At 42.3% G+C, this 26942-nt stretch overlaps 1 protein-coding gene across 6 annotated transcripts in view; it reads right to left on the bottom strand.

The window, feature by feature from the left end:
* Positions 1 to 1106: 1106 nt before the first annotated feature.
* Positions 1107 to 26942, bottom strand: part of citb (citron rho-interacting serine/threonine kinase b) — a 47990-nt gene continuing 22154 nt past the window's right edge. For 2 of the 6 annotated variants that reach the window (XM_027278218.1, XM_027278217.1), the window contains exons 10-40: positions 25884 to 25979; positions 25512 to 25628; positions 25210 to 25319; positions 24921 to 25095; positions 24486 to 24683; positions 24331 to 24384; positions 19580 to 19777; positions 16875 to 17068; positions 16124 to 16259; positions 15930 to 16034; positions 15527 to 15667; positions 14997 to 15116; positions 13421 to 13646; positions 13136 to 13294; positions 12869 to 12892; positions 11692 to 11862; positions 11041 to 11221; positions 10345 to 10433; positions 10155 to 10259; positions 9683 to 9852; positions 7635 to 7715; positions 7363 to 7498; positions 6958 to 7097; positions 6753 to 6845; positions 5935 to 6043; positions 5678 to 5806; positions 5376 to 5456; positions 5202 to 5280; positions 4937 to 5110; positions 4345 to 4633; positions 1107 to 2456 (exon numbers count right to left, since the gene is read on the bottom strand). In XM_027278218.1, coding sequence (XP_027134019.1) covers positions 2433 to 2456; positions 4345 to 4633; positions 4937 to 5110; positions 5202 to 5280; positions 5376 to 5456; positions 5678 to 5806; positions 5935 to 6043; positions 6753 to 6845; positions 6958 to 7097; positions 7363 to 7498; positions 7635 to 7715; positions 9683 to 9852; positions 10155 to 10259; positions 10345 to 10433; positions 11041 to 11221; positions 11692 to 11862; positions 12869 to 12892; positions 13136 to 13294; positions 13421 to 13646; positions 14997 to 15116; positions 15527 to 15667; positions 15930 to 16034; positions 16124 to 16259; positions 16875 to 17068; positions 19580 to 19777; positions 24331 to 24384; positions 24486 to 24683; positions 24921 to 25095; positions 25210 to 25319; positions 25512 to 25628; positions 25884 to 25979 — 4104 coding nt within the window. In that variant the 3' untranslated portion in view covers positions 1107 to 2432. The remainder of the gene's footprint in view (positions 2457 to 4344; positions 4634 to 4936; positions 5111 to 5201; positions 5281 to 5375; positions 5457 to 5677; positions 5807 to 5934; positions 6044 to 6752; positions 6846 to 6957; positions 7098 to 7362; positions 7499 to 7634; positions 7716 to 9682; positions 9853 to 10154; positions 10260 to 10344; positions 10434 to 11040; positions 11222 to 11691; positions 11863 to 12868; positions 12893 to 13135; positions 13295 to 13420; positions 13647 to 14996; positions 15117 to 15526; positions 15668 to 15929; positions 16035 to 16123; positions 16260 to 16874; positions 17069 to 19579; positions 19778 to 24330; positions 24385 to 24485; positions 24684 to 24920; positions 25096 to 25209; positions 25320 to 25511; positions 25629 to 25883; positions 25980 to 26942) is intronic. The other 4 variants (XM_027278219.1, XM_027278220.1, XM_010740224.3 and 1 more) reach the window with 4 other exon arrangements.

Genomic DNA, 26942 nt, shown 5'->3' with positions numbered 1-26942 from the left:
ACTTCAGTCATGTTTAATGCATGTACTGATATACATCTCTAAAAATCAAGAAAATCTTAAGTTACTGTCTAACATCAATGTCTACTTACTGAATGCAAATTCAAGTGAATACGTGACAGAAAGAACAACCAAGAGAGAGAATCAAGATCGAAAAAAGCGACGAGTGCTGCTCTAAGTTAGTCATGCTCACTGATGTGACGAGTGGAGGTGGTCTTACTGGCTCTAAAGAAACGATACTACAAAAGTGACGACCCCTGACGATTACTAGACTTCATACCACTGCACAGAAACAGGACATCTGTACCAATAATCATCATCAGCAGCAGCAGCAGCAGCAACAGGAGCAAGCTGAGGCGGCGTCAGCCGGTCTGACTGCACCACAGCCAGCATCAGAGACGGAGGGGTGGACTACAAAGTGAGATGAATGGGTTAGCCACACATGTTGAGCCTATAACCAGATTTCAGTGTCAGTAAGGTGTCGCTCTCTTAACCTGGATAGATCACCGTGGTAACTCATGCTGCACACCTTAACTTCACCTCAACCTTTCACTAGTTTCCTAACCATATTCTCTGAGTGATTCTCAGCTGAGGGGGTTATTATACATAGAAACCTGTTGAGCCGTATGTCTATAATGTGATTTGAACAAAGCCGTGTAGTTCATGACAGCAGCACAAACATCACACCGTCTCCTGGAAATCTACATGAACTAAATAGTTTACATCATCCTGCTGCCTGCTGGGACAACTTCCTGTTTGTTTCAGGTAATATTAACACTTCAAATGTCAGACACTACAATGATATTGGAGGAACAGCTACAGACCACTGTGAATGATGTTTTTATGCTGGGTCTGGGTTGGCTGCCAAATCTGTTTTACACTGCTGTGGTGAATGGAATTAGGATTAGGCTTGTGGTATTTATCATGCAGTGGTTAGCACTGTCACCTCACAGCAAGACCAAGCTGAGGCCTTTCTGTGTGCAGTTTGTGTGCGTTCTCTCTGGCTTCCTCCCACAGTCCAAACACATGCACTTAACAGGTTAACTGGCGTCTCTAAATTGCCCGTAGGTGTAAATGTGAATGTGAGTGTGAATGGTTGTTTGTCTCTATGTGTCTCTGTGATGAGCTGACCACTTATCCAGGGTGTCTCGCCCTAAATCTGCTGGGATTGGCTCCAGCCCCACCGTGACCATGATGAGGATAAGTGGTTACAGAAAATGGATAATATTAAATCAATGAAATGTACTGCATCTTTATTTAAAACTAAAAGGATTTCCATATATTCTTCATTAAGGGTCAGTGAGTACAATGTTTAAATAGAGATCCACAATGTGCAGTTATAACCTCCTCTTGTCTCCTTGCTCTTTGCTCTATTCATTTTTTAATATTCCTCATAGATCTCCATTTTGACAAAGTAGGAGACACATGATTGGTCCACTTCCTGCAGAAGCAGCATGACAAGACGCAACAAACCCCCTCTGTTATATTGGAACATGCAAAGAACCTGTGTCAACAAAGTAAGCTGATGACCCATCATCTCTGACTGGAGCCAGCCAATGCAAAGAAAGCCCGGCTACGTCCAAACCGCTTCGTAGTTCACCCCTCGCCTGTGTGTTTCTTGATCTTAGGTTTGCTAAAAACAACACAAGGAACACTTGGAGCAAAACATTGCTTAATTGTTTTACAAAGTATGGCCGGACGACAACTGTCAATAAAGCAATCATACGCAATTATATATCAAAGGCTATTTAGTCAAGAGGACCATACATTTGATCCAAACAAAGAAGACTGGTCATGTAACAAGAACGAGTTTTTAAATCCTGTTCAAATCCAATCTCATGTGCAAAGTGTTGCCTCCTCACACCTCTCTCTCATCATAGTTTATGTGAGTAATTAAATATTGGCTTGATTCTCTGAACAGAGAAGAAACCTAACATGATATTTCAGATTCTAATGAAATGTTGATATTGTATTTCTTAACCAACAACGTCATTAATCTCCCTGCAACATCTTTAGAAACTAATTTTTAAAAAAAATATACATGGCTTTACCAGCCGACTATTCCCTTTGTCTATAAAAACTCAGACAGCAATATTTACAACTTTGAGTATATCTTATAAAGTAGATTCTCTTGATCTGTAGACCAGTGAAGGTTCCCTGCCACTGAATCTACTATGGGATTCCTCCCACCAAAGCACGTGTCAGAAAAGAGAGGATTGTCGCAGGAGACGTCACCCAGTGCAGGTTTAAGTGTTGCTGAACGAGGAACTGAGACTGCACTATGTACAGGCGATGGAGCAATGACAGTCAGCCTGAGTGATGTGTGTGTGAAGTGTGTTTGTGTGCATGTGTGTGTGCTTGCACTCAGAGTGGATCAAGGGATTCCCAAAGTTTCTCTTCTTCAACCTCCAATCAGGAGCAGCGCAGACCTGGACTCACACCGATGACTGATCCCACACCTGCAAGACGAGAACAGTCACATTTACTGCTTTGGCAGACTGTGTGTAGTGTTATATGCAAGACCACCTAAACCGAGACCAAGTCATGACCAAGACTGGACAATATATAGTCTCCTTAGGTGGCTAATATTTAGTTTAGGCAGTCAGACGTTAGTACAGATCATTTGGCACAGCTTCTTCTTCTGTCTCACACATTCACTTTCTTGCAGTGTGTGTGAAGGGGGAGTGAGGAGAAGTGACAGCTGCTAACAACAATTTTAAAGTAGAAGTGAGTCAAGTGATTAGTTTTATTTAAAGCAGGACGATTTACCTCCAGTCACAGTGATGATGTTAGGAAACGAGTCAGTCATTTAGTCTCTTTGTATGAGACAATACAAGAGCGAGTGAAAATGTGGTCAACTCCAGGAAAAGACCGTCAAAAAGTGCTCTTTAGTACAACGAGACTTGTACTGCGTGAAAATCTTAAATGTCTGAGGTCTTCAACCTGTTTCAGCCCAAGGACCGCTTGGACGAGAGATAAACAGAACAGAGACACCCACATGTCATTCTTTATTTTTGTGTGGATGTCACATTTTCAGCCTGGCCTATAATAACTTTTATATTTACTTTATTCGCCCTTTATTTCACCTTATTAATCTATTTATATACTGAGTTATTAGCCTGTCTGTGTTGATGATGATAAAAAGTTCATGCATAATGGAATCATTTATTTTGTAAATAGGTTTTGTCAAAAGTAGCTTATTATTGCATAATCAGCTTTGCAGTTTACTCACTATCATTTTTGTCATATATTTTTAATTCTCACAGATTATTTTAGTGAAAATGATCAATTATTAATTGGCTGACCCCTGCAATCCCTCTGCAGAACCCCTAGGGGTCACGGACCCCTGGTTGAAGACCCCTGGTCTAGAGGGTTCATTCATTTTAAATACAGTTGGAACAGGGGGTGCATATTCATATTACACGCTCTTGTGCTATTAAATTAAATTACTTACAGTTTTTTTGTATGTGAATAAGAATAATATTTAAACCTTAAATGGTGATAAAACAAGCACATAGCACAAGGTCGATTGAGGCTTGTTCTACAAAGGTTCAGTCCTTGCTGCAGTGGACCAGGGTTCAAATCCGACCTGCGGCCCATTGCTGCATATTATTCCCCATCTCTCTCCCCACATTCCTGTCACTCTTCAGCTGTCTCTATACAATAAAGCTTCAAACAGGCCAAAAAAATATATATATTAAAAAAACAAACAAACACAAAGATGAGGCTTGTGGTACTCCCTGGCAACAAATCCCACAAAGTGACCAAAAGCCAACCATGTGTCAGTCTCTCAGTACTTTGTGACTTCCTGTCTGTGGCCTCAGCCCATCTGCTCCTGCACTCTGACAATATGAGCCCAAAGATTTGTTGTGAGAATGATGAATTGCTTCTAACAGCCAGGAAAGAAACAGCTTTGTATTAGCGGATGATGAAACAGAGAGAACAGAAGCATGGATTATAATCAAATCTTACAATACCTTTGCTACCAGAGGTAATCTTGTGTGTGTTTGCTGCTTTGCAAAGGACTCTCATATTTTCTCATTTGTGAATTCTGCATATATTTCATGTCAGAAGTATAACACTGAATATTGTTTTTATTGTATATTATTATTTTAACCATTTGCCATCACATATTGGTTCTTCCAGCTCTTTTTTTCTATTTTCAGCTGCTTGCACACTTTCTTTCTTTCATTTCCTTTCTTCTTACTTCCTACTCACAGAGTCACAAGATAAATGTGAGGGGGTTTGTTTGTTTACTTCGTCTTTTTTGTTCTTTATTGAACAGTTTAGAAACACAGGAAGCAAAGGAGTTATATGTTATACATCTTAACCACCAGGGCACAGTACCTTGTTGACTGGGGCGAGCTGTGTTCGGACAGACCCAGCATGAAGTCGGGTGCTGTCTCCGAATCTCCCAGGAGACCTCTCCCTGCGACTGTCAAGCACCCTGCCGGGTGACTTCTCCCTGTCCAATGGTCTGGCAGGAGACTTGTCCCGTCTGAACTCGGTGCGGCCCTCCCGGTAACGGTGTGGGGTGCTGGGCTCCCGATGCAGGCCGTCGTGACTGCCGGGGCCTGAGGACAAACGCTTGGAGATGTGCTCTGTGTAGGTGGGAGGGCCTCGCTTACTGGGACTACTGTAGAACACACAGCACAGAGCAGCGTCTCACAACACTGTCTCACAATAGCTTCAAGAAACAACAAGCTGATTTGAAATTTTCACAGCAGATGGCACTGTTGGTCTGTCTGATAAGAACACAGTCTGAACGTTTTCTACCTGTGAGTTTGAACTGAACTGACAGTTCAACAATAAATGTGTTTGTAGGTGTTGAAGTGTTTTTAATCCACCTACACCTCTATCATATAAATTCTGTTCTTTTTCTCTCTTCTGCTGCTTTTTTTTTTTTTTGCTGTTGTTCAAACTAAGAAAAGGAGCTAACCCTCGGCTGGAGCCAGTCCTCTGCAGCTCTCCAGACTCTCTGATCAGACTTCCCTTACAGCAGATGACCCGCAGTTTGTTCTGGTAGGAGGAGGCCAGGTAAATGGCCCCAGAAGAGATGGCTGGGCCCAAGTAGCGAGGGTTGGGGATGTCCAGGTGGGCCAGCACTGTAGGACTGGAAGTACAGACAGAGATGTGGAAAATATAGCTAACAATCAAAATCAAAGTTTTTCAGATTTGTGTCCAAGGAAGCTGATCTGTCTTACCCCAGAGAAGCGTGACCCTGAACCTCAATGACATCCAGAGAGTTGAAGTAGGTGACAAACAGGTAGGGCTCTCTGTAGGCTGCATCAGGGAAGCATGCAGATGATACAGATTATCGGATGCTGATTGCTTTGTAGATGCAACATAAAGTGGCTGGAGTTTCACAGTGTATTTACCAAAGGACAGAGGCAGACGGCTCCACTTGATGTCCTCAGTGCGGCTTCTTCGTCCATACGTGTCCACAAACACTCCAAACTCTGCCACATAATAAAGTGTACATGTGACTAACATCTAGATAAAGATACAGGTTACATACCTTTTTATGATTTGAGTTTACATTAAACACAGAAAACATATTTCTGTGTTTATATTCCTGTTTGTTGCCTTACAGCGATGCTCTGTACCAAAGCTGTCTTGTATCTATTTCACTCCCACACTGAGAGCATTTTACCGTCTCATGTTGTGAACAAAAACACACCGTGGAAACACAGCAGGTATTCCTCCTTCTGCATGCTGCCGGCCACCTGCATGATGGCAATGGGGAAGCTGTGGGACGAGGCTGCAAACACTGCCGAGGCCAGTGACACGTCGTTCTTGTCCAGGAATTCTGCAGCAGATGAATCAAAACACCTGAGTTCAAACATTATATCTAAATTCTTTGTCTTCTCTTACCACCAACACAAAATCTGCTCTTATGTTCATGTTTTGTTAACGTTTTTTATAAAAAAACCTCACCCTCGAGCACAAACTGCTTCATCTCGATCTCGTAGAACTTGTTGGTGCCGATGATGATGCTGTAGCTGGTCAGGTGGATGCAGCTGCAGGGCTCCAGCGTTTCAATCTCCTGTGAGGTGGATAATGAAGACTTGGCTCTATTTATGCAGAGTGCATTTGATGCAAGAAACCTTTATGATGGCAAAATGCTTCCAATTGTTTTTCTTATTTTAGAGTGAATTCAGCATACACTGACATAAACTGTGTAAATGCTTGTTATTTCAGTATTTAATTCATGCATAAATGTTTTGCCATTATTTTGCTTCCTTGACCTGATTACATGCCTCATTATGTTAGTACGTTGCTGGATCAATGTAGTGTTTTCTCTCATAATGTGTGAGGATGTAGAGAATCGTGGACAGATGAAACCAAGATGACAGATGACCAAGACCAGGCAGTATATAGCCGCCTTAGGTAGCTAATATTTTGTTTATTTTGTAATTTAGGAAGCCACATTTTTAGTACATATCATTTGGCCGTCGTCTCCTCACAGACAGCAACAGCTTATTCTTCTGTCTCACATATTCACTTTCTGGGTGTGTGTGAAGGGGAGTGAGGAGAGGTGACAGCTGCTAATTAGATTTACCTCCAGTCACAGTGATGATGTTAAGAAACAAGTCAGACAATTTAGTCATTTAGTCTCTTTGGGTTAATGTAAAGTCACTTCAGGTTTAATTGACATTACTCATGTATTCATGTTTTGCCATTATTTTGTTCTGTGTGGTGTTTACTCCCGCTGTATGTGAGGATGTGTATACGCATGAAACCGTCACACTCACCTTACGAATACAGTATTTGTTGAGATTGTCGTTGTAGCGAAGGATGGTTATCTTGTTAGGCATCGCAGCACATATACAAGGCCCGTTATCTATCTGTAAAGAGGAGGTAGATGTCAGTTTGGACAATCACAATTCGCCCACCAACAAAAAAAAAGTCATGAAGCAGACAATCTGCTTTGAGTTTCACAAAGCCGGGAACACCTACTCTTCCAGCAGCAAACAGATGGCAACCTTTGACTGTCTCAAAGATGTAGGGGGCCAGTTCGGACTGGCTGGGCAGGTGGGACTGGGCCAGAGACTGCTTCACTCTCTTAATCTCCACCAGACACAACGCCCTCTCGTCCCCTGCAGTGCACACAGACAGACGTTACAAAGTAGCTGATGATGAAGTCAGCATGCTATCCTGTGTAACAAGATGTCTACAAAACGATCAGCTCAGATAACAATTACAGAGCCTCATTTATGCCATGTACTCATAATGGCAGCTAGTTATGGCAGGAGATATTGGCTTTTTGATTTATGACCAACACTCACTCCCTAAATTGACTCAGATCCCGCTGCTCAGTGGACAGTTATCATCTATTGAAAACGACAAGGCTGGAGCTCTCACCGACAATCATCAGCAGTTTCTCCTGCTCTTTGACGACGTGGATCTGGAAAACTGATCCCAGGCCGGGGATGTGAGTCAGAGAGTTCTTGATAACATTCAGACCGTACAGACCCTCTTCAGAGCCCACCAGAACTATCTGCAAGCACAGCAAGAAAATACAATCAGTAACATAATCGTAGTTATTCAGGTGAACGTGTGTATGAGGATCAAATGCCTAATAAATGCCTAAATCAGCAGATTAATAATGAAGAGAATGGGATTGATGCAGATACCTGATCTGTGAGGGGGAGGGTGCAGTTAATATCCAGCCTATCATCTCCCTCCAGCTTTAGGAGAGAGTTTCCTAGCAGCTTCTGTAAGAGCAGAGAAAGGTGAGGGGTCAACAGGGTCACAACCTCAGAGGGGGAGGCGGCACAGGGGCAGGACAGAGGACGGCGGGGGGGTGGGGGGCTGGACGGCTGCAGGGCTGTGTGCAGGTTAACAGTGCCAGAGGTGGGACCAAGTCACAAGTCCGTCTCAAGTTCATGGTTCATTGTGGCTTCTCACCAGTCCAGTCACAAGATGAAAGTGTGTCAAATCAGACTTTATTAACCCGTTAGCCTCAACCAGGAGCTGTGACGTCCATAAGTACACTTTCAACAATGATAAAAATACATACAGCATTTCACATACAACATAGTCATAAAAATAGGACGTTGTGAGAACTTTAGTCTGGACACAATGGTCAATCATTATCGTTTTCAAATTTGGCTTTTCTGACTCACATTTAACAGTATTATCATGCTGGAGTTATCTCTAACTGGCTGACTTAAATTTACCTCTTGGCAAAAAGGATGTAGCAGCACAGGAAATCATTCAAGTCAGATGGTATAAGTCGGCAAAATAGATGAAGTAGTTTTAAGTCATTTTGATACAGGCTAAGGTCAACTCCTTAGAAGTCAAGTTGATGTCACCCAGTATCTGACTTGTGTCTCACAGATGAGTCAGAGTCACGTGACTTGAGTCCCAGTCTCTAAAAGAGTGTACAGAGGGGCAGCAGGGCAGAAACACAGACGAGTACACGAGCAGGTAAAAACCTGCTGTCTGATCCCGGTCCTCTGGACAGGACATGTGGAGGATCAACCCCAAAGATGATTGAACATCTTGGTGAGAAGTTGTGTACTGTGGTTATTGAACAGGACACCGCAGGCAGGGAAAAATATTTCAGCAACATATACAGTGTTACGTTTGACATAGAGTTGGTACAGGACAGTGCAGCAGAGGATAGTGAGAGTGAGGAGTGGTCACAGCAGGTGAGGTGAGAGCAACGGGGAGAAGATGACCAACCAGCACAATGATAGACACGTATGGTGGGTGGAATATATAAATAATAAGATACACCGGAACCTCAAATGCCTGACAAGACCTCTACAATCTGACCATCCTGATAGAAAAATGATGACAGTAGTTTGTTTAAATGAAGATTAAATAACAGTGAACGACAAATCCACAGCCTCTGAGAAGTGGCGTGCCAGAGACGTCCGTTCACTGTGTTCACCTTCATTAAGTCACCTAAAAATGACAGCAGACTGCTACAGTATAACCATGCAGGCCTCTGCACATCTCAGAGTAGTCAGTTATAATTAGATTTTCTGCTTTTTTATGAAGACGCGTCTTGTCTGGTGTAGTGTTGTTTGTCGATAAGCCCATGAAACCATTACAAGTCTAAAGACTGTAGGTGTGATGTCAGAGGTTGGTTAGATCGTAGAGGTCTTGTTCGTATTTGAGGTACTGGTGTGCATGAATATTGATATGTTCCACCGTCCATAGATGTGCAGGTGTGTGTGTGTCAGTCTTATGTCTACATCTTTATAACTCTTTACCTGGACAAGAGGAGACAGAACCATTTGTCTTTTGGACACAGCAGCCTATGTGTACAATGAAACCCAATGGAATGGGCAGAATAGAGCAAATCAACAAAACATGCCCATATACCGGACATACAATGTGGCATGATGAAAAAGCAACAAACAGCAGTGAGAAAGACAAAGAGAGAGAGGAGGGAGAGAGAAGAGGAGAGAAGAAGGGGACAATTAACGACACATATAAGTGAACTGGGGGTAAAACCTACGTCTTAAAATGAATGGCTGAAGAATAAAATATCTACGCTGCTCATGAATAGCCCCAGCACAGTTAAACAGCGAGTTTACGACCACAGCCATAGATAAGACAGTTCTCTGTGATTGCGGTTGTAGCGGTTTATGATTTGAGTCAGCAGACATTGAGGACACAGAGAGCCAAATCGCCCCGTTTGCCCCATCACCTGTCCAGAGATACTCACTGCGTCAGCCTCGGCCTTCTCCCGTGAGGCCCGCCCTGCGGCCACCACAGACTCCATGACAGCCACCCAGCGCTGTTTGTCTGGGAAACTGGGAGCCATGAAGTACATTGACTGTCCAGGCCAGCAAGGGGCGTGACAACGGGACTCCAGCTTCAGGACGTAGGGAACATCTGACACACAGGGAACATAAGTAAGGCGTGACTTTAAGCTTGATTCTCACTCTCTCACCTTAATGGTTTCTAGTTAATTATAGCATAATGTTTCATTTTGCTGGGACTCTCCGGGAGCCTGTAATCGTCTCCAGGCCAAACTTGGAGAACATAGCTCCCCTAAAATACTTTATAGAAGTACAGAATAGGATAATGAAGTCTTGTATAAAGTAAAACATCAAACATCATTGGCAAGAAGAGTTCTGAAAGATGTTAGAAGGTGTTTCTAACACTCAGAGAACATCACACTTTGTAAACAGTACCTGACTTGGCAGTGTTAGGTAGCTCAGATGCTCCTACTGCTCCATGAACAACCACCTCTCCATCCGACAAACACAGGTCAAACTCTTCAAGTGGCTTCACTGAATCTGAAAAACACACAGAAAAAACATGGCTGTAACTGGAGGCAGTGTTTGTGAATAACTGCTTTGCTGTATGGCAAAAGAAAACAACCTTCTCTTGGTTCTATCTCATAGATGGACACTTTAGTCCCGTCCAGGACCATATATTTTCTCTCCCAGCCCTGGCCTCGCTTCCCATTCCTGCAAACACAAAAGGAAACTGCATTACTGTAAAGCACAGACGATGAAATGGATCCAACTGTGTTTAAAAGAAAGTCTACAAATGCCTTTGTTTATACTGGTTTAAGGACCAGATGGGTGGACTTTGCCAGACAGAATGTAACAGAGAGTAGCTGAGAGGACCTGATCACAGCCACAGCAAAGACAAAACTGTATTACTCGGGACAATAATATGTGTGAAGGACCTGATGGATACATATGATTAAGTGTTTAGAAAGGTGCTGACCGCCACAATGCTTCAATGCTCCTTGGCATAGATGTAGTACATTTTTGGAGCACATAGCATTAACCGTCATTTAACTGCTCAGTGACTCCTCGTGCTCTGTGTGAAAGCATCTGCAAGTTTCACCAGTTATTTAATAAGGTGCTGTATGCTTCAATCAGACACACCATCATGGCACATGTGAAGATGTCTGTGTATCTGGATGCATCTCTAGCACATGTGACTAGAATGTTGTCCATCGAGAATCTGCTGTTTTGGCAAAGGCTTGTGTGTAGGTGTGTATCGATTGGCACAGAACATTGTGAGAAAAGCTTTAACAATCCCGACAGTGTGTCCATAGCTAACCTGGGCTGTTTCATCCAGCCCTCCAGGTGCATGTGTCCGCTGGCCTCTTTGAGCTGCTGGCCCGGTGAGCTGCCTTTGTCCCGACACAGGCCCTCAGACAGATGCAGGGAGCAATCGCTGGACATGCCACATGTGGCTGGAAGGCAGGGGGAGCATTTTGGGTGGCACAAAGCGTGACATTCTGAGGAGAAAGAAGAGATGTTGTTGAAGAGAGAGCAATGTCGTACAAGCTTTTGTCTCCTCTCCACACCCCTTCCCTTTGTGTCACAAGACTACAAGGAGGCGTATAAGTGAAAGAAATTTAAACTAATGTTAACATGATCAGTTTACAGTAGCTTTCACTTCAGCACTCTCTCATCAGAAACAGTCTTAGACTTGCTTGGCTGAGGATCCACAAACAAGTCTGTGTTTAGTGTTCTCAAAAGTAGCAGACAACATTTAAATGTAGTATTTTAAATTTATAATCAGCTCCTTTACATATAAAAATTTCTTTCATTTTCATATAAACAAATCCTGGTCTCTCTGTAAAACGGTTAGGCTTAACATTGGGAATGAGTTAGAGGCAAGAGCAGCAACCATCACCATGGTTACACACATCATAATAACATCATTTGGTTCAGGGCTGCCCTTTCCAACACATCTTAAACTCACCGAGACAGGTAGCAGCTTGGCGACCAAAGTGCACAGTATCCAGGCACACAGTACACTTGGCAGCTCTCATGTTGAGTCCCACTGTGAAGCGGTGAGGGGTGTTGTGGTGCACCACCCTCTCTCTCTCCCTCTCTCTGTCTCTCTGACTGTCCTTCAAACGACGGCTATACTCTGAATACAGTCAGGGAACACAGTGAGGGCGGGCAGCTCCGGTATGCCTTTACTGTGCCAGGTACATCCATCACTTCAAAACCTCAGTGCACCATGCCATACCCGCCACGAACTCAGTTCAACAAAAGAAGGTTTCCAAAAGAACTGTAAGATGTTTAGCAAAATGCATAAGCAAGTAAACTCTGAAGACAAAAAATGCTTGAAAAAGAATATTGATTGGATCAATCCCTTTGCTTGCCCACTTGCTGTTGGTTTTTAAAAGCATTATCCAGTCAGTATCAAGTTTTCTATTGACTTATTGATGTCCACATGCGGTACATTTGGACATCATATACATTTTTAAACTTATGAGTCTTATCTGTTATATGTTCTGGATTGAAAAAACACAATTAGGTGGGTATTTATGGATTTCTGTAGCTTTCTATTCCAATAATATACACTTACTAATGTACTAAGTGTACAATTATTAATATTAATATTAAACAAATATAATTATATTGCTCTTATAGTTTTTATGTCATATGTCATTTACATTACGTACGTTGTCCAGGATTAATATCAATAACGTACGATTAAGACAGTTGCTTTGAGTTTGGCTCTTTAGCAAGAAGAAATGAGATGACTGGATAATACCTTCAGAGTGTGGGTTCAAACAGCGTTTTGTGCATTGCAGAGTTTATCGTATGGTACATCTCTGTTAGTGTATGATGTGAAAAGTTCAGGTGGGGTTGTAGTGAGTTAAAAGAGCAGAGCAGAATTCTTACAAATCAGATAAGCTAAGCTTCAGCAACCAAGATAAAATGCTTCAGATTTCTAAAGCTGTGCACTGACAAGGTGAAAATTTTACTTCAAGACTTCTCAGCCTCACCTGACTAGCCTGGTGGGATTACACATTTAATAAAAGTGCAGAGCTTTCAAAATCTGGCCTTTCAAGGATGTGGATGAGGCAAAAAGAGGAGAGAGATAAGAGACCAAACTGCAGAAACCATGAGTTTGGATAACTTACTTTCAAAAGTGACCCTCCTTCTCTCTGAAAGGTGTGTGAAAGAAAAAGGATAGTAAGAGCTTTATAAATGATCCTTCATGTGTGATACACGTGTGTGTGTGTGTGTGTGTGTGTGTGTGTGTGTGTGTGTGTGTGTGTGTGTGTGTGTGTGTGTGTGTGTGTGTGTGTCTATGTGTGTGCAGATAAGGGCCACTGTGTGTCAAGTATGAAGCAATAAAGGTTAGAGAGAAAAGGTTGCACTTCAGTAAAAATCATCCTGTCACTCACCCTCGGGTGTTGCGGTCTCCTTTCTGCGTCCGGAGCTGGCGGGTGGCAGGTTGGTCGGGCCCTGCTGGTGCTCGGGAGACTTCACAATGGCAGACATAATCATCTGCTGCCGCGCTGAGGCCGGGTTCGCAGAGTTTCCATGATCCTTATACTGGAGCGCTGGGGTTGGAAGAATCAATTAACTAAACTTCTATCAGGTTTTTATGTATGAGTATAAAGAAGATCATGTTAGTAGTACACTATCACTAAAGTGAATGGTGAGCTGCTGTAGAGGAGCAGTCTCACCTTCCTCTCTCAAAGATCGTAGCTCTGCTCTCATTTTCTGCAGAGCATCTTCCAGCTCGGAGCAGCGAGTGCGCTCTTTGTCCAGTGCTGCCTTCATGTCGCTGTACTGCAGAGGCACTGGCTGGATGGGGGGTACAGGGGAAGCCTGGCCTTGATTCTGACCCTGAGCTTGGGCCTGGGCAGCCATGGCAGCCAACAGGTCTTCTCGGCGGCGCCCAAACAGACCCTGAGACACAGGAACCAACATTTCGTTCTCTTGTTTAGAATCATTACTATGCTCCTCACTTGCTTTCTTTCGCCCTACTAATTCAGTTTCTAAGTAGTGATGACTACGACTTAACTATGAAGTAACACATATGGAATTAGGTGGTAAACAGAAAGTGTAAACAAAAATATATATTTTAGATTTTAGATTTTTTTGCTTTGATGATTTGATTTTCAATTGACAGGTGTGCCTCTTCAGGAGTTAATTAGTGGATTTTTTACCTTTGTAATGTGTTCGATACCATCAGCTGTTGTTCAGAGGTAATGTTGGCATACAGTAAATAGATCTGTTTGAATACTGTAGTAATACATATTAAGGACCACTTAATAACTAAAGAGAAAACACAGTCCATCATTACTTTGAGACATAACAACGTTAAATGTGTCAGTCTCAAAAATCATCAAACGCTATGAAGAAAGTGGCTCAAAGTGGCATAAATGTTTCACGAAGTAGCAGACACATCTCAACGTCAACTGTTTCCAACTGCATTGCTCCAATGAACAACGCCTGGCTCTCCCACCTGTTCATTCAAGACAATCCAGACTTTTCTTGTCTGTTGTTCTCCGCTGGTGGAACGTACTACCAGTTCTTACCACAGCAGGGGCGTCCATCTCGATCTTCAGAGAGTACCTTCTCTCCTAGTACTACAAACAACTATACATGCTAAATCTACGTGTTTAAGAACAGTCACAGCACTTATTGCTGCACTAACGCCTTCTTATCACACTGTACCTTGATTATTACCTTCTCTAAAAGTCGATTTGGATAAAAGCGTCAGCTAAATGACTAAATGTAAATCTAAATGTGAGACTGAGTGAATCAGACCTTCATGGTCACTGCAAAGAAACCGCGACTGAGGGAGACCAAGAGGAAGAAGAAGAGGAGACCCAAGAAACTCAATCAATAGTCATTAGACCAGTGGAAATCTGGCCTGATGACTAAAATCTGAGATTTTTGGTTTCAACTGCCGCAGCTATATAAGATGCAGATATGGTTTTTGTATGTGTGGTTTCCACCATGAAGCATGGAGGAGGAGCTGTGACAGTGTTGGAGTGCTTTGGTAGTGACACTTTTGGCGATTTATTCAAAAGTTAATGCACACTGAACTAGCTTTAGTTGACCTGTCCTCCACAATCACCACAGATTAAAGGAAAAAAGAGCCAACATGTGCTCAACATATAGACTTATTGATTTCTTTACACTTCTTGTTTACCACAACATTCCATATTGTGTTCACCTACAGTAAAAATAAAAAATTAAGAGAAAAGGTGTGTCCAATCTCTTGACTTGTACTCTATGACCCCATCTGACCTTTTTCTTCTTGGAGCCACCATGGGCCTGGGACTGGAGGAAGTCTATGAGCTTGGTCTGCTGAGTGATGGTCCCCTCCATTTTCACCTTCTCATGGGAGTACACGGCCTGCAGGTGGAGCTAAGTGAACATCACTACTGCCATGAATTTCTCCTCAAGTACTTCAAATCACACAGAGAGGGTGACAGAAAGACAGGGAAGGGAAGGAAGAGGAGGGGAGAAGGGGAGGTGAGGGGATGGGGTGGGGTGGAGGACCACATGTAGGCTGTGGGGTAAAACAAAGTGTGGAGGGCATGTGTGTGTGTATGTGTCTTTTGATACTGAAACAAAGTGACACAAAAGTGGGGGAGAAACAAGACTGCAATTGACAGAAAGATTTGCTCTGAGCAGGTGAACGTGTGTGCAGTGACTCTGACCTCAACCATGTCATAATCTCAGAGGATTTGAGATCTCAGAGTACTCAGAGTGTTTTTCTGTGGATATACAAAGTAGGTCTTTGTGTATGTGTATGTATATGTGTGTAGCAGCACCTGGATGTTCTCCAACTGGTATTCCAGGTCAGTCCTTTCAGTCTTCAGCAGGTCAGTCTGGTCCAGAGCGTCCTGCAGCCCCTGGGTCAGGCGGAAGATGTGGGTCTTCTGGGCATCCATCTGCTGCTGCAGTTTCTCTTGCTGTGGAGGTAGTAATAAACTGTTACATCACCATCTGTGACGCTGTGACTTTGCCGTTTACGTCTTCTTATAATTTGATTGTTTCCAATGATAGCACCCGCTAAACCTTTGAGCATGGTTTGACATTTCTTACTGCAATGACTTTACCAACAGAAAATCTATTCTTTATTATCTGTGAAGGTATAAATGTAACTGGAAGACATAAAAAAAACATTTAAGCATCTCAAGTTTGTACACAATGCTTAAAAAGAAAAGAAAAAACCTCCTCCAGCAGCCTCTGCTTCAGATCCCTCTCACTCTCAAGTTTTTGCTGCAAACTGCGGGCATTCATCTCCAGCATGGCATGCTTCTTCTCCAGATCATTCAACTGAGGACAGATGACAGCAGGAAGAGTTGCTGTAACATCTGTTCACCACAAAAAGTAAAATACTTATTAAATGGTGTGGAAATACTTACAGTGTCAGCAAGGCTCTCAGCTTTGAGTTTCTGGTCTTTGAGGGCCTGCTGTAGGGCCAGGATCTCAGCTTTGTGCTCCTTAACTGCCTGTTCCACAGCCTGGCGGGACTCAGAGCTGCGCTGCTCTGCACGAAGCCTAGGACAGAAAACCATTGTTGACACCAGTTATCTGGAGTTCTAGTTCAGCTATATTTTTTTTCATTGGCTTTTGTTATTGAAATCAAATCAATTAAATCCCCTTTCATGTACCAGTGTATATATTCTTGCATTTCTACATTTTTTATGTTTATGCTTCGATGGAAATACACCTTAAAGAATTCTATCTGTGTTTTAATATGCTGTTCTGTGTACCCAGTTTTCATCACCCGCCCTGCCTACACCAACTCAGAAAATAATTTCATATATTTCCCAGAATACCTTTGGACAAACCCTAGAGAATATGCCTAAACTTGTTGCATTCAGTGTGTGTAGGCGGATGGAGCCAGATCCAATGCTGATAGCAACAGCAACATTCAGAGAAAAGAAAGTGCAGAGAAAAGAAACTCATAACTTGTTCTCAAAATGCCTTGTGGTTAAATTATATCACATATTATGGAAGCCAATATTAGTCTTTTATCTATCTTTTATCCCTGTAAGTCAATTCATCTCAATTATAACTGCGCTGTGAAATATCTCAATGTGCAGTATCTCTTTGCAAACTTTACACACATTTAGAGGTTATAGCGATACAGTGTGTGGGTCTGTTCGCAACCTGTTTTGTTTCTCTGTGTCCAGCAGTCTCTGGACCTCCCTGGTCCTCCTCTCAGCCTGGCTCTTCTCCTCCTCCAGTGTTGACCTCCAGGCATCCCACTGTCTCTCCTTCTCCAGCAGCTCGTCGTTCAGGGTCTCCAGCTCCAGAACCTGCTCCTCCAGCATGGTGCATGTGGTCTTCAGTGTCTCAAGGTTCTGGTATAAAACAGGACTTTAATGAGACACCAATGGTGCCAATGACACAACTCAACACCTCAAGTTAGCAGCAATTTAATGAAAGAGCAATAAAGAGAGCATTGTAGTTCAACAGCATAAAATAACAAAAACTACTACTGCTCATTGATGAAGGAAGAATGTGTTTACTGATTATGAACAAGGATCTTGTGGTAGTGATTTAAATTTCCTCTGATGGGTTTGGGAAATCCCTTGGTGGCCATCAGGTTTGGATGGGAAGTGACGGTTTAGTAACCTGACCATGGCATAGCAGTATGTATAGAAGTATCCAGAACTATGCAGTAAAAGTAAAAGTAAAAGTAAAAATAGCAATACTACAATTTAAGAATAAATTCAGTATTTGGTATCATCCAAATGTACCTGAATTGTGTCAAAAGTAAAAATACTCTTAGAATATTTTATATTTTTTAGAGGTGCATTATTGTATAGGCAGAATTTGAATGTTGTAGTTGGTCATCATTTACTGTGTTAATGCTGTAGTTAATCTTTATGAATATAATTTGTATTTTTAAATTGATCATATGTTACGATATGAGCGAATTATGGAAAAAGCTACTGCACATGCAAAGTACCTTCAAAATTGTACTTCAGAACATTACTTGAGTAAATGTACTTAGTTACTTAGTGCTGAGTTACAATGACACCCGTCACCTTGACCAGTATCAGTTTCTCATTTCTGCCTACTGACAGGCTGTGATGGAGGGATCACTATTATTCTCTTGAGTTGCCTCAAGTTGTCTCAGGCTCAGACATATAGGCTTATAAGGAGCACTTTATGACAGCTTCAACAATATATCTGAAGTTTGATAACTAACTTGTTATTCAAATGAAGGTTTGCACATTCAGCTTGAATAATTATCCCAAGACTGCAATTAAAAAAACAGCATCAGTACTCCTATGGAGTTATTTACATGACATGTTTGGACACAGAACACTTTTCTATGTAATTCACAGGGCCTACACAAAGTGCTGTGTTTTATGTCTTTAGACAAAGCATTGGGAGACAAATATAGCCTGTGCTGCTGCTGCAGCAACACCACGGCCTCTGAAGTCCAACGCTTCCACTGCTGACACGACCTGGGAGTGATGGGGATGACACATCCCTCCCACACACCACCCCATCCCTCGTCTATGACTTCCATAGCTGGTTACACAACCAGCAGGACCGAGAGCGCTGCTGGACACCCACGCACATATCCTCCCACAGGGGCTACGCACACATCACACAGCCTCCTCGCTCGAGCTCTCTCTCACTGCATCCAGAATGCAGCACAGAATAATACTGGAATATTCCCAGGCTTTCTCTCACCTGACAGAAAAGATGGAGATGCTCAGGTGATGGTGGTGCTCATGACTTGGCTTATGACCAAGTAGTGGTGACCCCACCCTGGACTACAGGTGAGGTTATAGAGACCAAGGTTTTGGAGCAAGAACATCCAGAAGCATTCCCAAACCGTGTGATCACAGCTCATATATTCCACTGTTAACACTGAGGATGTTGTGGAAGCACAAACATGTAATGTAGAAGGGTCTAGGTCAGAGGACCATCCTCCATTTTTTGACAAATGGTGTGGTCTAAATCAGCTGCCACTATTGAGTTGAGACACACTGATTAAAAATGACCCCACCCTGAGCCCCTTTAGATAAGCAGTTCCTACTTGGCTCTGGCCCATTGGCTGCCAGGAGTTGCACTAGGAGACTTTGGATAAAAAATGAGACTGAGAGACTAAGTTTATGTCCCAACACCACCACAAACTGAATGTATTTTAAAATGAACATCCACAAAAAAAAAAAGCATGTTGGTCACCTGGAATGGTACCCAAGGCACGTCCAGAGAGTTCACCTGGTCCGAGTGAGCTGGTCACAGGAGGGAACTTGTTGTTAAGAACTATGATTGATGTTGAGTTAGGAGCAATGCATGTGGAGTCTGATCTTAATGTCCCATTTGAAGGTGACCTGTGGGTTTTTCACCTAAACACGTGTATGCTTTCAGAGTTCTAACAAAGGTGTTTGATACATTCACTTGAAATTTCTGTAAAGACTGATTTGGGATACAAAATACTGTACTGTTCACATCCATGTTTACTAGCTAGCAGTCATCCTCTTCACTGCATTTGTTGGCACATCAAGTAGCATATTGTAGCCAAAAACTTAACAAGGTACCTTTCACTACTCTCAACCAGAGTAGTTTTGATCAATATTATGAATACATTCCAATAACCAAGTCAATTAAACTGCTTATTGTTCGTTATCTTTGGGGTTTGACAACATGACTGATTCATATAAACTTGCTTAGTATATCATGTATAGATTGTACCAATTTTGCATATTGAACACTGACTGCTCACTTGATTTGCCTTTCTTTTAGACTGTTCAAAGAAACTCATACATACACACACATACACACACACACACACACACACACACACACTATACCTATAATGAGGACAGGACCACCAGCAGCCAAGGTACCTGTTTCTGGTTGTTAAGGTGCATTTCACGGTCGGCCACCTCCCGGCGCAATCTATCCACATCCTGACTGAGCTGCAGTCGGTCTTCTCTCTCATCAGAGGCCTCGTCCAGCTGCTTGGACAGGTAGAAGTTTTGACGGTTCAGCTCGCCGTTCTCCTGAGTCAGTGTGGTCAGCTGCTCCTCCAGGTCTGTGATCACCTGTGGGAAGTGAAAAGGACATTCAGACTGCCAGTTTAAAGAGTGATGAGTATTGACTATTTTGACATTCCTGATACTTTAGTTAGTTTAGTTTTTTGTATTGCAATATTTAATTACAAATCAGTACCTGAACGGTGGATTCTCTACTCTGACCCACCTTACACACACTGCTATACAATACATGCACATTCATTGTACAGTTCACAGGCATGAAAATGCCTCACTTCCATCATGCATGTAGGCATAGCATTGTTGCTCATCCACACAAAAACAAACCTCACACTGTCTAAACTGTACTGCTGCATTATTACATGATGCACATATCTAGGTCAGTATTCATATTGATATTTAGACTACTTGTTTAACCCAGGCAGCATTCAGACCACGGAGCAGGCTAATCATTTCATCAGCATCAGTCTGTTGCCTCAATCAGCCATGACTGCAGAGGGGAAATGAGGGTGGTGAGGCTGCTTGTTAAGAGCCCCTTTTTCTCAGCTCTCATGGGAACATGTATACCATACAGAACTTCCAGGTGGCAAGGGGGAAAAGCGGCAAAGCTTTTAAGTACATAAATTAGCTGTCTGTTCTGTACTGACTCAGTGCTTCTGCTCCCCCGGGGCAGGCGACTGACAGCAGCAACTAAATACTTAAGGCGGAGCAAGGAAGTCAACACTGGAATAAATACCATGGTGATCTGGCAAGCCTCTATATTCACTCTACTTGTCTGTCATCCCAATCTATAGAGCAACTTGCAGACCTAAACCAAATCACATCTGGAGCTTTGCATCCTCAATACTGCTCCCCTCAACAATTTGCTGGAGCTAATCCAGTTTAAAAGGAGTCCTAGCTGATTTAAACACTGACCATAACAAACAAATACAAACATTTTAAATGGGCAGTTACCTCAGTAAAAACAGTATAACAAAGTCTCTGATGGTTTTCAAATATCTACAGTCCCAAAATGTTAGCTACAAATAACAATAGCAATAACAATAACAGGCTGGCCACAAAGCTCAAGGACCTGGGACTACACTACTTGACTTCCAGACAGGCAGACTCCAGGTGGTCAGGGTGGGCAGACACACCTCATCCACCCTGATTCTTAACATCGGAGCGCCCCAGGGCTGTGTTTTGGGTCCCCAAACATGAGTTTTTGACTCCAGCAGTGTTGCTGATGGCACAGCTGTGGTGGGCTGATCAATCTGAGGACACAACAACCTCCTAAATGTCAGCAAGACTAAGGAGCTGGGAGGGGCCTTTAGTAAGAAGCAGAACATCCTGATGAGGATGCAAGACTCTGTAAAGAGTGGTTCATGCAGCTAAACATACAATAGGTGGTGCTCTACCTGCCTAAAAGACATCTATACCAGACACCACAAAAATTAAGGAAAATCTTTAAGGACCGCGACCACCAGGCAACTGTCTTTTCTCCCTGCTAGAATCAGGAAGAAGGGTCGAGATACACCAGACCAGCACAGAGACTCAGAAAGAGCTCATAACTTCAGGTCACCAGGATCCTGAATGAGTACACTGAAAACGTATTACTGTTATTATACTATTATTAATTATCAACATTAATACTTATTTAGTTTCTTAAAGAATGTATGGTAAGAAATACATTTCACTATAATTGGTGGTAATGTGTGACAAATGTAATATAAATATAAAAAGACTGCAAACTCTCAAAAGCCACTTTTATAACAGTGACAAAATAACCTTTGAGCAAGTTAGTATCACCCCTGCCCTTTTCACAGTATGTCTCCTCCTTCCCTCTTCTCCAGCCATATTTCAGTTTCACTTTTTCCTTCTCCTCCCTGCATCTCCTTCATTAATCGGCCATTCATATTTTTTTGTTGGTCCTAATTATGTTCCTGTCTTGTCTTGTTTTTGTGCTTAACCCCCAAACCTGAATCTAAAACTGCCTACCTGTGTGTTACCTGTTTACCCGCCTGCCTGTAGCTTAATTGCTTATTACTCTGCTGATCATTAAATCATTGAACTGTTTAAGCATTTAAGTCCTGATGCTGTTACCACCCCATGACTCTGCTAGTAGCATTATACAAATTTAAAAAAATTATACAAGAGTTCATCCTTTGAGGGCCAAGAATGTGCTTAGCATAATTTAAAGAAGATGACACTTTAGGATGTGATATGTAAGTACAAATGGGAATAATGGTGATGTAAGTGATGGCTTTGATAGAGCACTAAAACTGATGCTGGATGAGATGTCAGGGTATTAAGAATCACCCCCTATGGAATGTACTAAATCTAATGTCAACTGGTCATTAGTTCTCAAAATATCTTGTTCAAAGTTCAAGGTGTTCAACAGACTAATGGATAGACCAACATTGAGTCTTAGCAGGACAAAAAATAGGGTGTCATTTCAAGCTCTGCTTGTTGCAGAGTTTGGCTGTGTTTCACTGAACAGTGGCCAGCTGAATCTATGGACAGTGCTTTCTGAACAGTTTGCAAGTGGGAGGATCTCAAAAGTAGGGCAATGAAATGAAGGAAGAACATGATGGTCTTGGTGTTTATTCAAGGCACATGAATTTGAAGGCACTCAAATCCTTTAAACATGACATAGTTTTCTCAAGGTTAGTGGGCCACCTGGTCTACACATTAATAACAGTATATTACAATATAAAATTAACACAAAACATGGCCTTGAGATTGACTAACTTAACCCTTAACTTTGCAAGAATTCCAGTGCGCTGACCTTTTGGGATTATAAGACACTTAAATTGTCTGTTAAAAAACAAACAAACAACAAAAACTACAAAAGAGCCTGTAAAAGGCTGTTGGATTTACATCCACCATTAAATAAAAGATCTATCTTTGATCAATAAACTGGTCAAGAGGGCCAGCTCTGTCCTGTACTGTACTGGAAGTGGGATTAGAGGAGGATGTTAGCAAAGCTGATATCCATCAACAACAACTCCTCTCACCACCTGCATGAGACTGTGGAGGCCTTAAACAGCTCCTTCCGCAACAGACTGCTACTCCCACCATGTAAGAAGGAGCTCTATCACAGGTCCTTCATTCCAACAGCTGTCAGACCATTTAACACCAGCATGATTTCACATACTTATGACTTGACATACTTATCTTATTTTATTTTATCTTATCTTATCTTATCTTATCTTATCTTATCTTATCTTATCTTATCTAAAAAATAGCTACTTTTGAGTTGTAGTTTCGCAGGTCGGCTTCACATGATGCCTCGTGAATCTCTAGTGAGTGGATGCTGTGGTTTTGTAAGAGAGGAACACATGGAAAAAGAAATTATCAGCAAGTGACAAAAGTCAGTATGAGTGGACTATGACATCCCAATGATGGGATGAAAGTCATTATATTCCTGTTACTGTTCCAGTGTGGCAGGTTTTGGTAATGGGAGCTCACTTAGTTATGGCACATTTAACTGAGAAACAATCTGCTATAGCACTGATACCAACACAGACTGAGTATTGCTCTGTGAGCTCTGATCATACTTTTCACCAACCAAGAGTGATGAACAGTGAACAGTTAGTTCCAAAAGTTTGGACCTTTTATATTGATGTTTTTCTTTCAATAATGGCTGTTTTAACAGAGATTATATATTATATGATTTTGTCACTGAATGTATTATTTACATTTTAATTAGTTTTTAGAACCAAAAGAAGAAGAAAAACACTGTTGTAACCATTTTTACCCCAAATGCGCTTACATTTTTAATTTGTTTTTCAGTTCAGAAAAAACATAAGTGACCTGAGATCATGACTAAACTAGAACAGTATAATTTGTCTCTAAATATTTTAGGATGCTGTTTCTCTTTGGACCGTCTGCAGTCTACTCAGTGGTTACACTGAACAGGTTCAAACTGTGATTTGTCACTTCCAGTACTGTATTTTTAGTTTGAAGTTTTCAGAATAGATTTACTGAACAAACATGTCTGTTCATTCCAGCTGGTTTTAGACATTATTGTGCTCTTGACTGAAACAGGAAACTGTTCCTGTTTAAATCAGCTTCTAGTTTCTTTAACCAGTGACTGCTGATATTCTTATTTAAAGTGTGTAAATCTTTGCTCCTGTCTGTCCTCTCACTCGTCAGTCATGTATAAATCCTTCATACTAAATAACGTCTGTTTGTAAAGAGTACTGGATCAAGTTTTGTAGCAGGGGGGTTCCAAATCTTGAACGATGATGTATATTTTCACATAAATGACCAATATGAAAGGGGAAGGGTGTCTGTGATAACTGAAAGTAAAAGAAAAACTTTTCTAGGCTGAAAGCTGTTGGAAGTAATATTAACTGGCTGGTATGTCTTGTATTGTTGCACTTGTTTGACTTAAGTCCATCTTTACAATGGTGGTATTGTACTTAGAAACTGTGTAATGATGTTAAATGGAAAAAATTACCCAAGAATGACAGGAGCGCATGGACTGAAACATTAAAGCTACATTGGGTTGTCAGTTATGTGTGATGATATGTGATGAGTCAGCTGGTGTTCAATGCCAGGAGACTCATCTGTTCCTGGAAAGAGTGAAAAAGCAGAAAAAAAAGGAGAGAGCAGCTTACCGCACAGCTATCTCTTAAAGCATCAAACTTGCGTTGTATCTCATCTCTGTGTGCCTATGACAGGAGAGACAGAGGGATGGTTTTTACCACCTGAATGATACAACATCAAAGCAGACATCACGTTCAAAACCCCTTCTCTGCTTTCTCTCTCTCACTCTGAGCACAGTGATCTCCTCCTCAGCCTCTGCAGTGGTATCCTCCAGCTCAGTCTTGGCCTGTTGTAGTTGGCTCTCCAGAGCGTGGCGAGCTGCCTGCAGGTTGCTGATCTGAGATTCGCGCTCCTGCAGCGACAGGGTCAGGTCTGTCACCTGACGCTTTATCTCTAGCTTCTGCTCCTCGTGCTCCAGACCAATCTACAAGGGGAAACAGAAAGGGAGCCATCCAGGGTGAGGGAGGAGGAAGTTATTCACCCCCAGGAGCAGGCACTAACACTTCACCTTGTCAAATTATTGGACTGACAGGACAGTGAGAAATAGATTGTGAAAAGGGAAAACGGAAGAAATTAAAACCTCCTTTATGCACTCTGGTTGGAAATCATAACCAACGATCTATTGGGCCTTCTGCTCCACGTCCAGATAACATCTCCTCACCTCTCTGAGCCTAGTTTCCAGCTCCAGCACACGACCCTTATTGCTTTGCTCCTGCTGACTCATCTTCTCTAGATGCTCCTCCAGTTTGGCATTTTGGGCCTCCAACTTCCCAGCCTGAGACTCCAAGTAAAACTTCTGCTGACGTAGCTCAGAGATCATCTCCTCCTGGGCTTTCCTGCCAAGAAGACACGTGCAAAAAGTTCAATAGGAGGCAATGAAAGAGGCCTCAAGGTTTTTTTTCTAATGCTTTGAATTTCGACTGACTGTCAAACAGAATATTAGTACTTACATGTTTTTCTGGGTGTAGATACTGCTGTTGGCTGCCAGCTTGTTGGCCTCAGACAGCTCAGCAATTCTCTGCTCCAGGCTGTTCATCTTAGAGTCCATAGCATTTATGGTCTGAACAGATATTATGGACATTATTCAGTTTGATCTTCACATCACAGGCTTTAATTAGGATCAGATTAAGTCACCTTATTTTGTGCTCTACAATAACAAACCCAAGATTACTCAAACAAGAAATCCATGTCAGTGTGACAAATGTTAAAATGCGCCTAAAATAGCGTCGCTGCCAAGCTGGTCACTTCTTACCGCCTTCTGTTCACTGATGATGCTGCACTTCTCCTGCACCTCCTCCTCATATTTGCTCTGACTGGACTCCAGCATCTCCTTATCAGCCATGTCTGCCTTCATCTGGGCCTCCAACACCTGCTCAATGCCAGGCAGCCCACAGAACCATAACCAGGATATCACTTTACAGGACAGAGAATGTGAAGATGACATACTGTAGATCTCCTAAGCAGCACACCCACACACACAAGTCAACCAGCTAAAGTATGAGCACCAAACTTAGCACAGAGCACTTCCTGTCAGTACAGTACATCAGGATATACCTCCCTGTTGCTTTATGTAGCACCAAAGAGCCTGCATAGGTGTGACTATTTATGTGTTATGAAATTCAACCTTTATCTTGTCTTCGTAGAGCTTTTCCTTCTGCTTCAGATGAGTCTCCAGCCGCTGGGCTGTGGCCTGGGTCTCTCGCAGATTCTCCTCCAGCCCCTGCACAAAAATTCAAATATGCTATGCACTGCTCATTAAAACACAAGTGACCTGTTCTGTTGACTTCTAAAGTCTGTGTCCCTGTCAGAGATAGTTTCTTTATATCACTTAACTGCAGAGAATTGTGTTTGTGGTGGTGGAGCCAGGAAGACATTCAAGGAGATGGATAGTCATGGCAAGTGTTAACAGGAAAGTGTATGCTTTGATGAATGTAGCAAAGCAGTGGCACAGTTTCCTAAAATCCATTCATGACTTTTGTATTCAAGCCACTAAGACTAGTCGTTTATTTTTGTCACTTCGGCTGGAGTAAGTAAGCAGCTCTGAGTATGCAGAGACACAAATCGATGGGATCAACCTGACCCTTCGGGATGCTTTTTCGACCTTTTACTTAGCAAGAAAAGCTGGAACTAATGAACAATGCTAACACCTGGAACTGGCACACCTAAATGAAACACAGCAAAGATTATTATCCACTGAAGTTTTCTAGCAGAGTTTCAGGAACAGGACACACCTCTACCTTGCCACTTCCAACATTCCTATAAATCACTCTTGTATTTTGGCCTCTCTCCTGCTCACCCCATCTCTTTCTCCTATTTCTCCCTCTGCTTCCTACTCTCCAGAGGGTTCTCAGGGGGGCTGTGGTGCCTGAGTTTTATGGTAGATTCCCCACCAAAACTTCACCACAATGAATGCAGTAACAGAACGAAGAAGTACAAGAGTTTCCGCTTCACTTACGATCTTTTGTTTGGTCAGTAAATCATTTAAATGTATTGTATGGATGATGGTGTGGTCCATGCTAGTAAATTAACTATTGCCTTTGCAGACACACAACTTCAGAGAGACAGGGAATCAAACCAGGTCTGCTGTGGTAAGGATTCAGCCTTAGTACATGAGGTGCTCACTCTACCAGGTGACCTACAGCTACAGCTTTAAATGAGACATTATTAGTGTTGTTGTTGTAAC

Source organism: Larimichthys crocea, chromosome III, assembly GCF_000972845.2.
Source record: "Larimichthys crocea isolate SSNF chromosome III, L_crocea_2.0, whole genome shotgun sequence".
Taxonomy (NCBI): domain Eukaryota; kingdom Metazoa; phylum Chordata; class Actinopteri; family Sciaenidae; genus Larimichthys; species Larimichthys crocea.
Note: the sequence above shows the minus strand (reverse complement) of the source record. Positions and strands in the feature narration are given on the sequence as shown.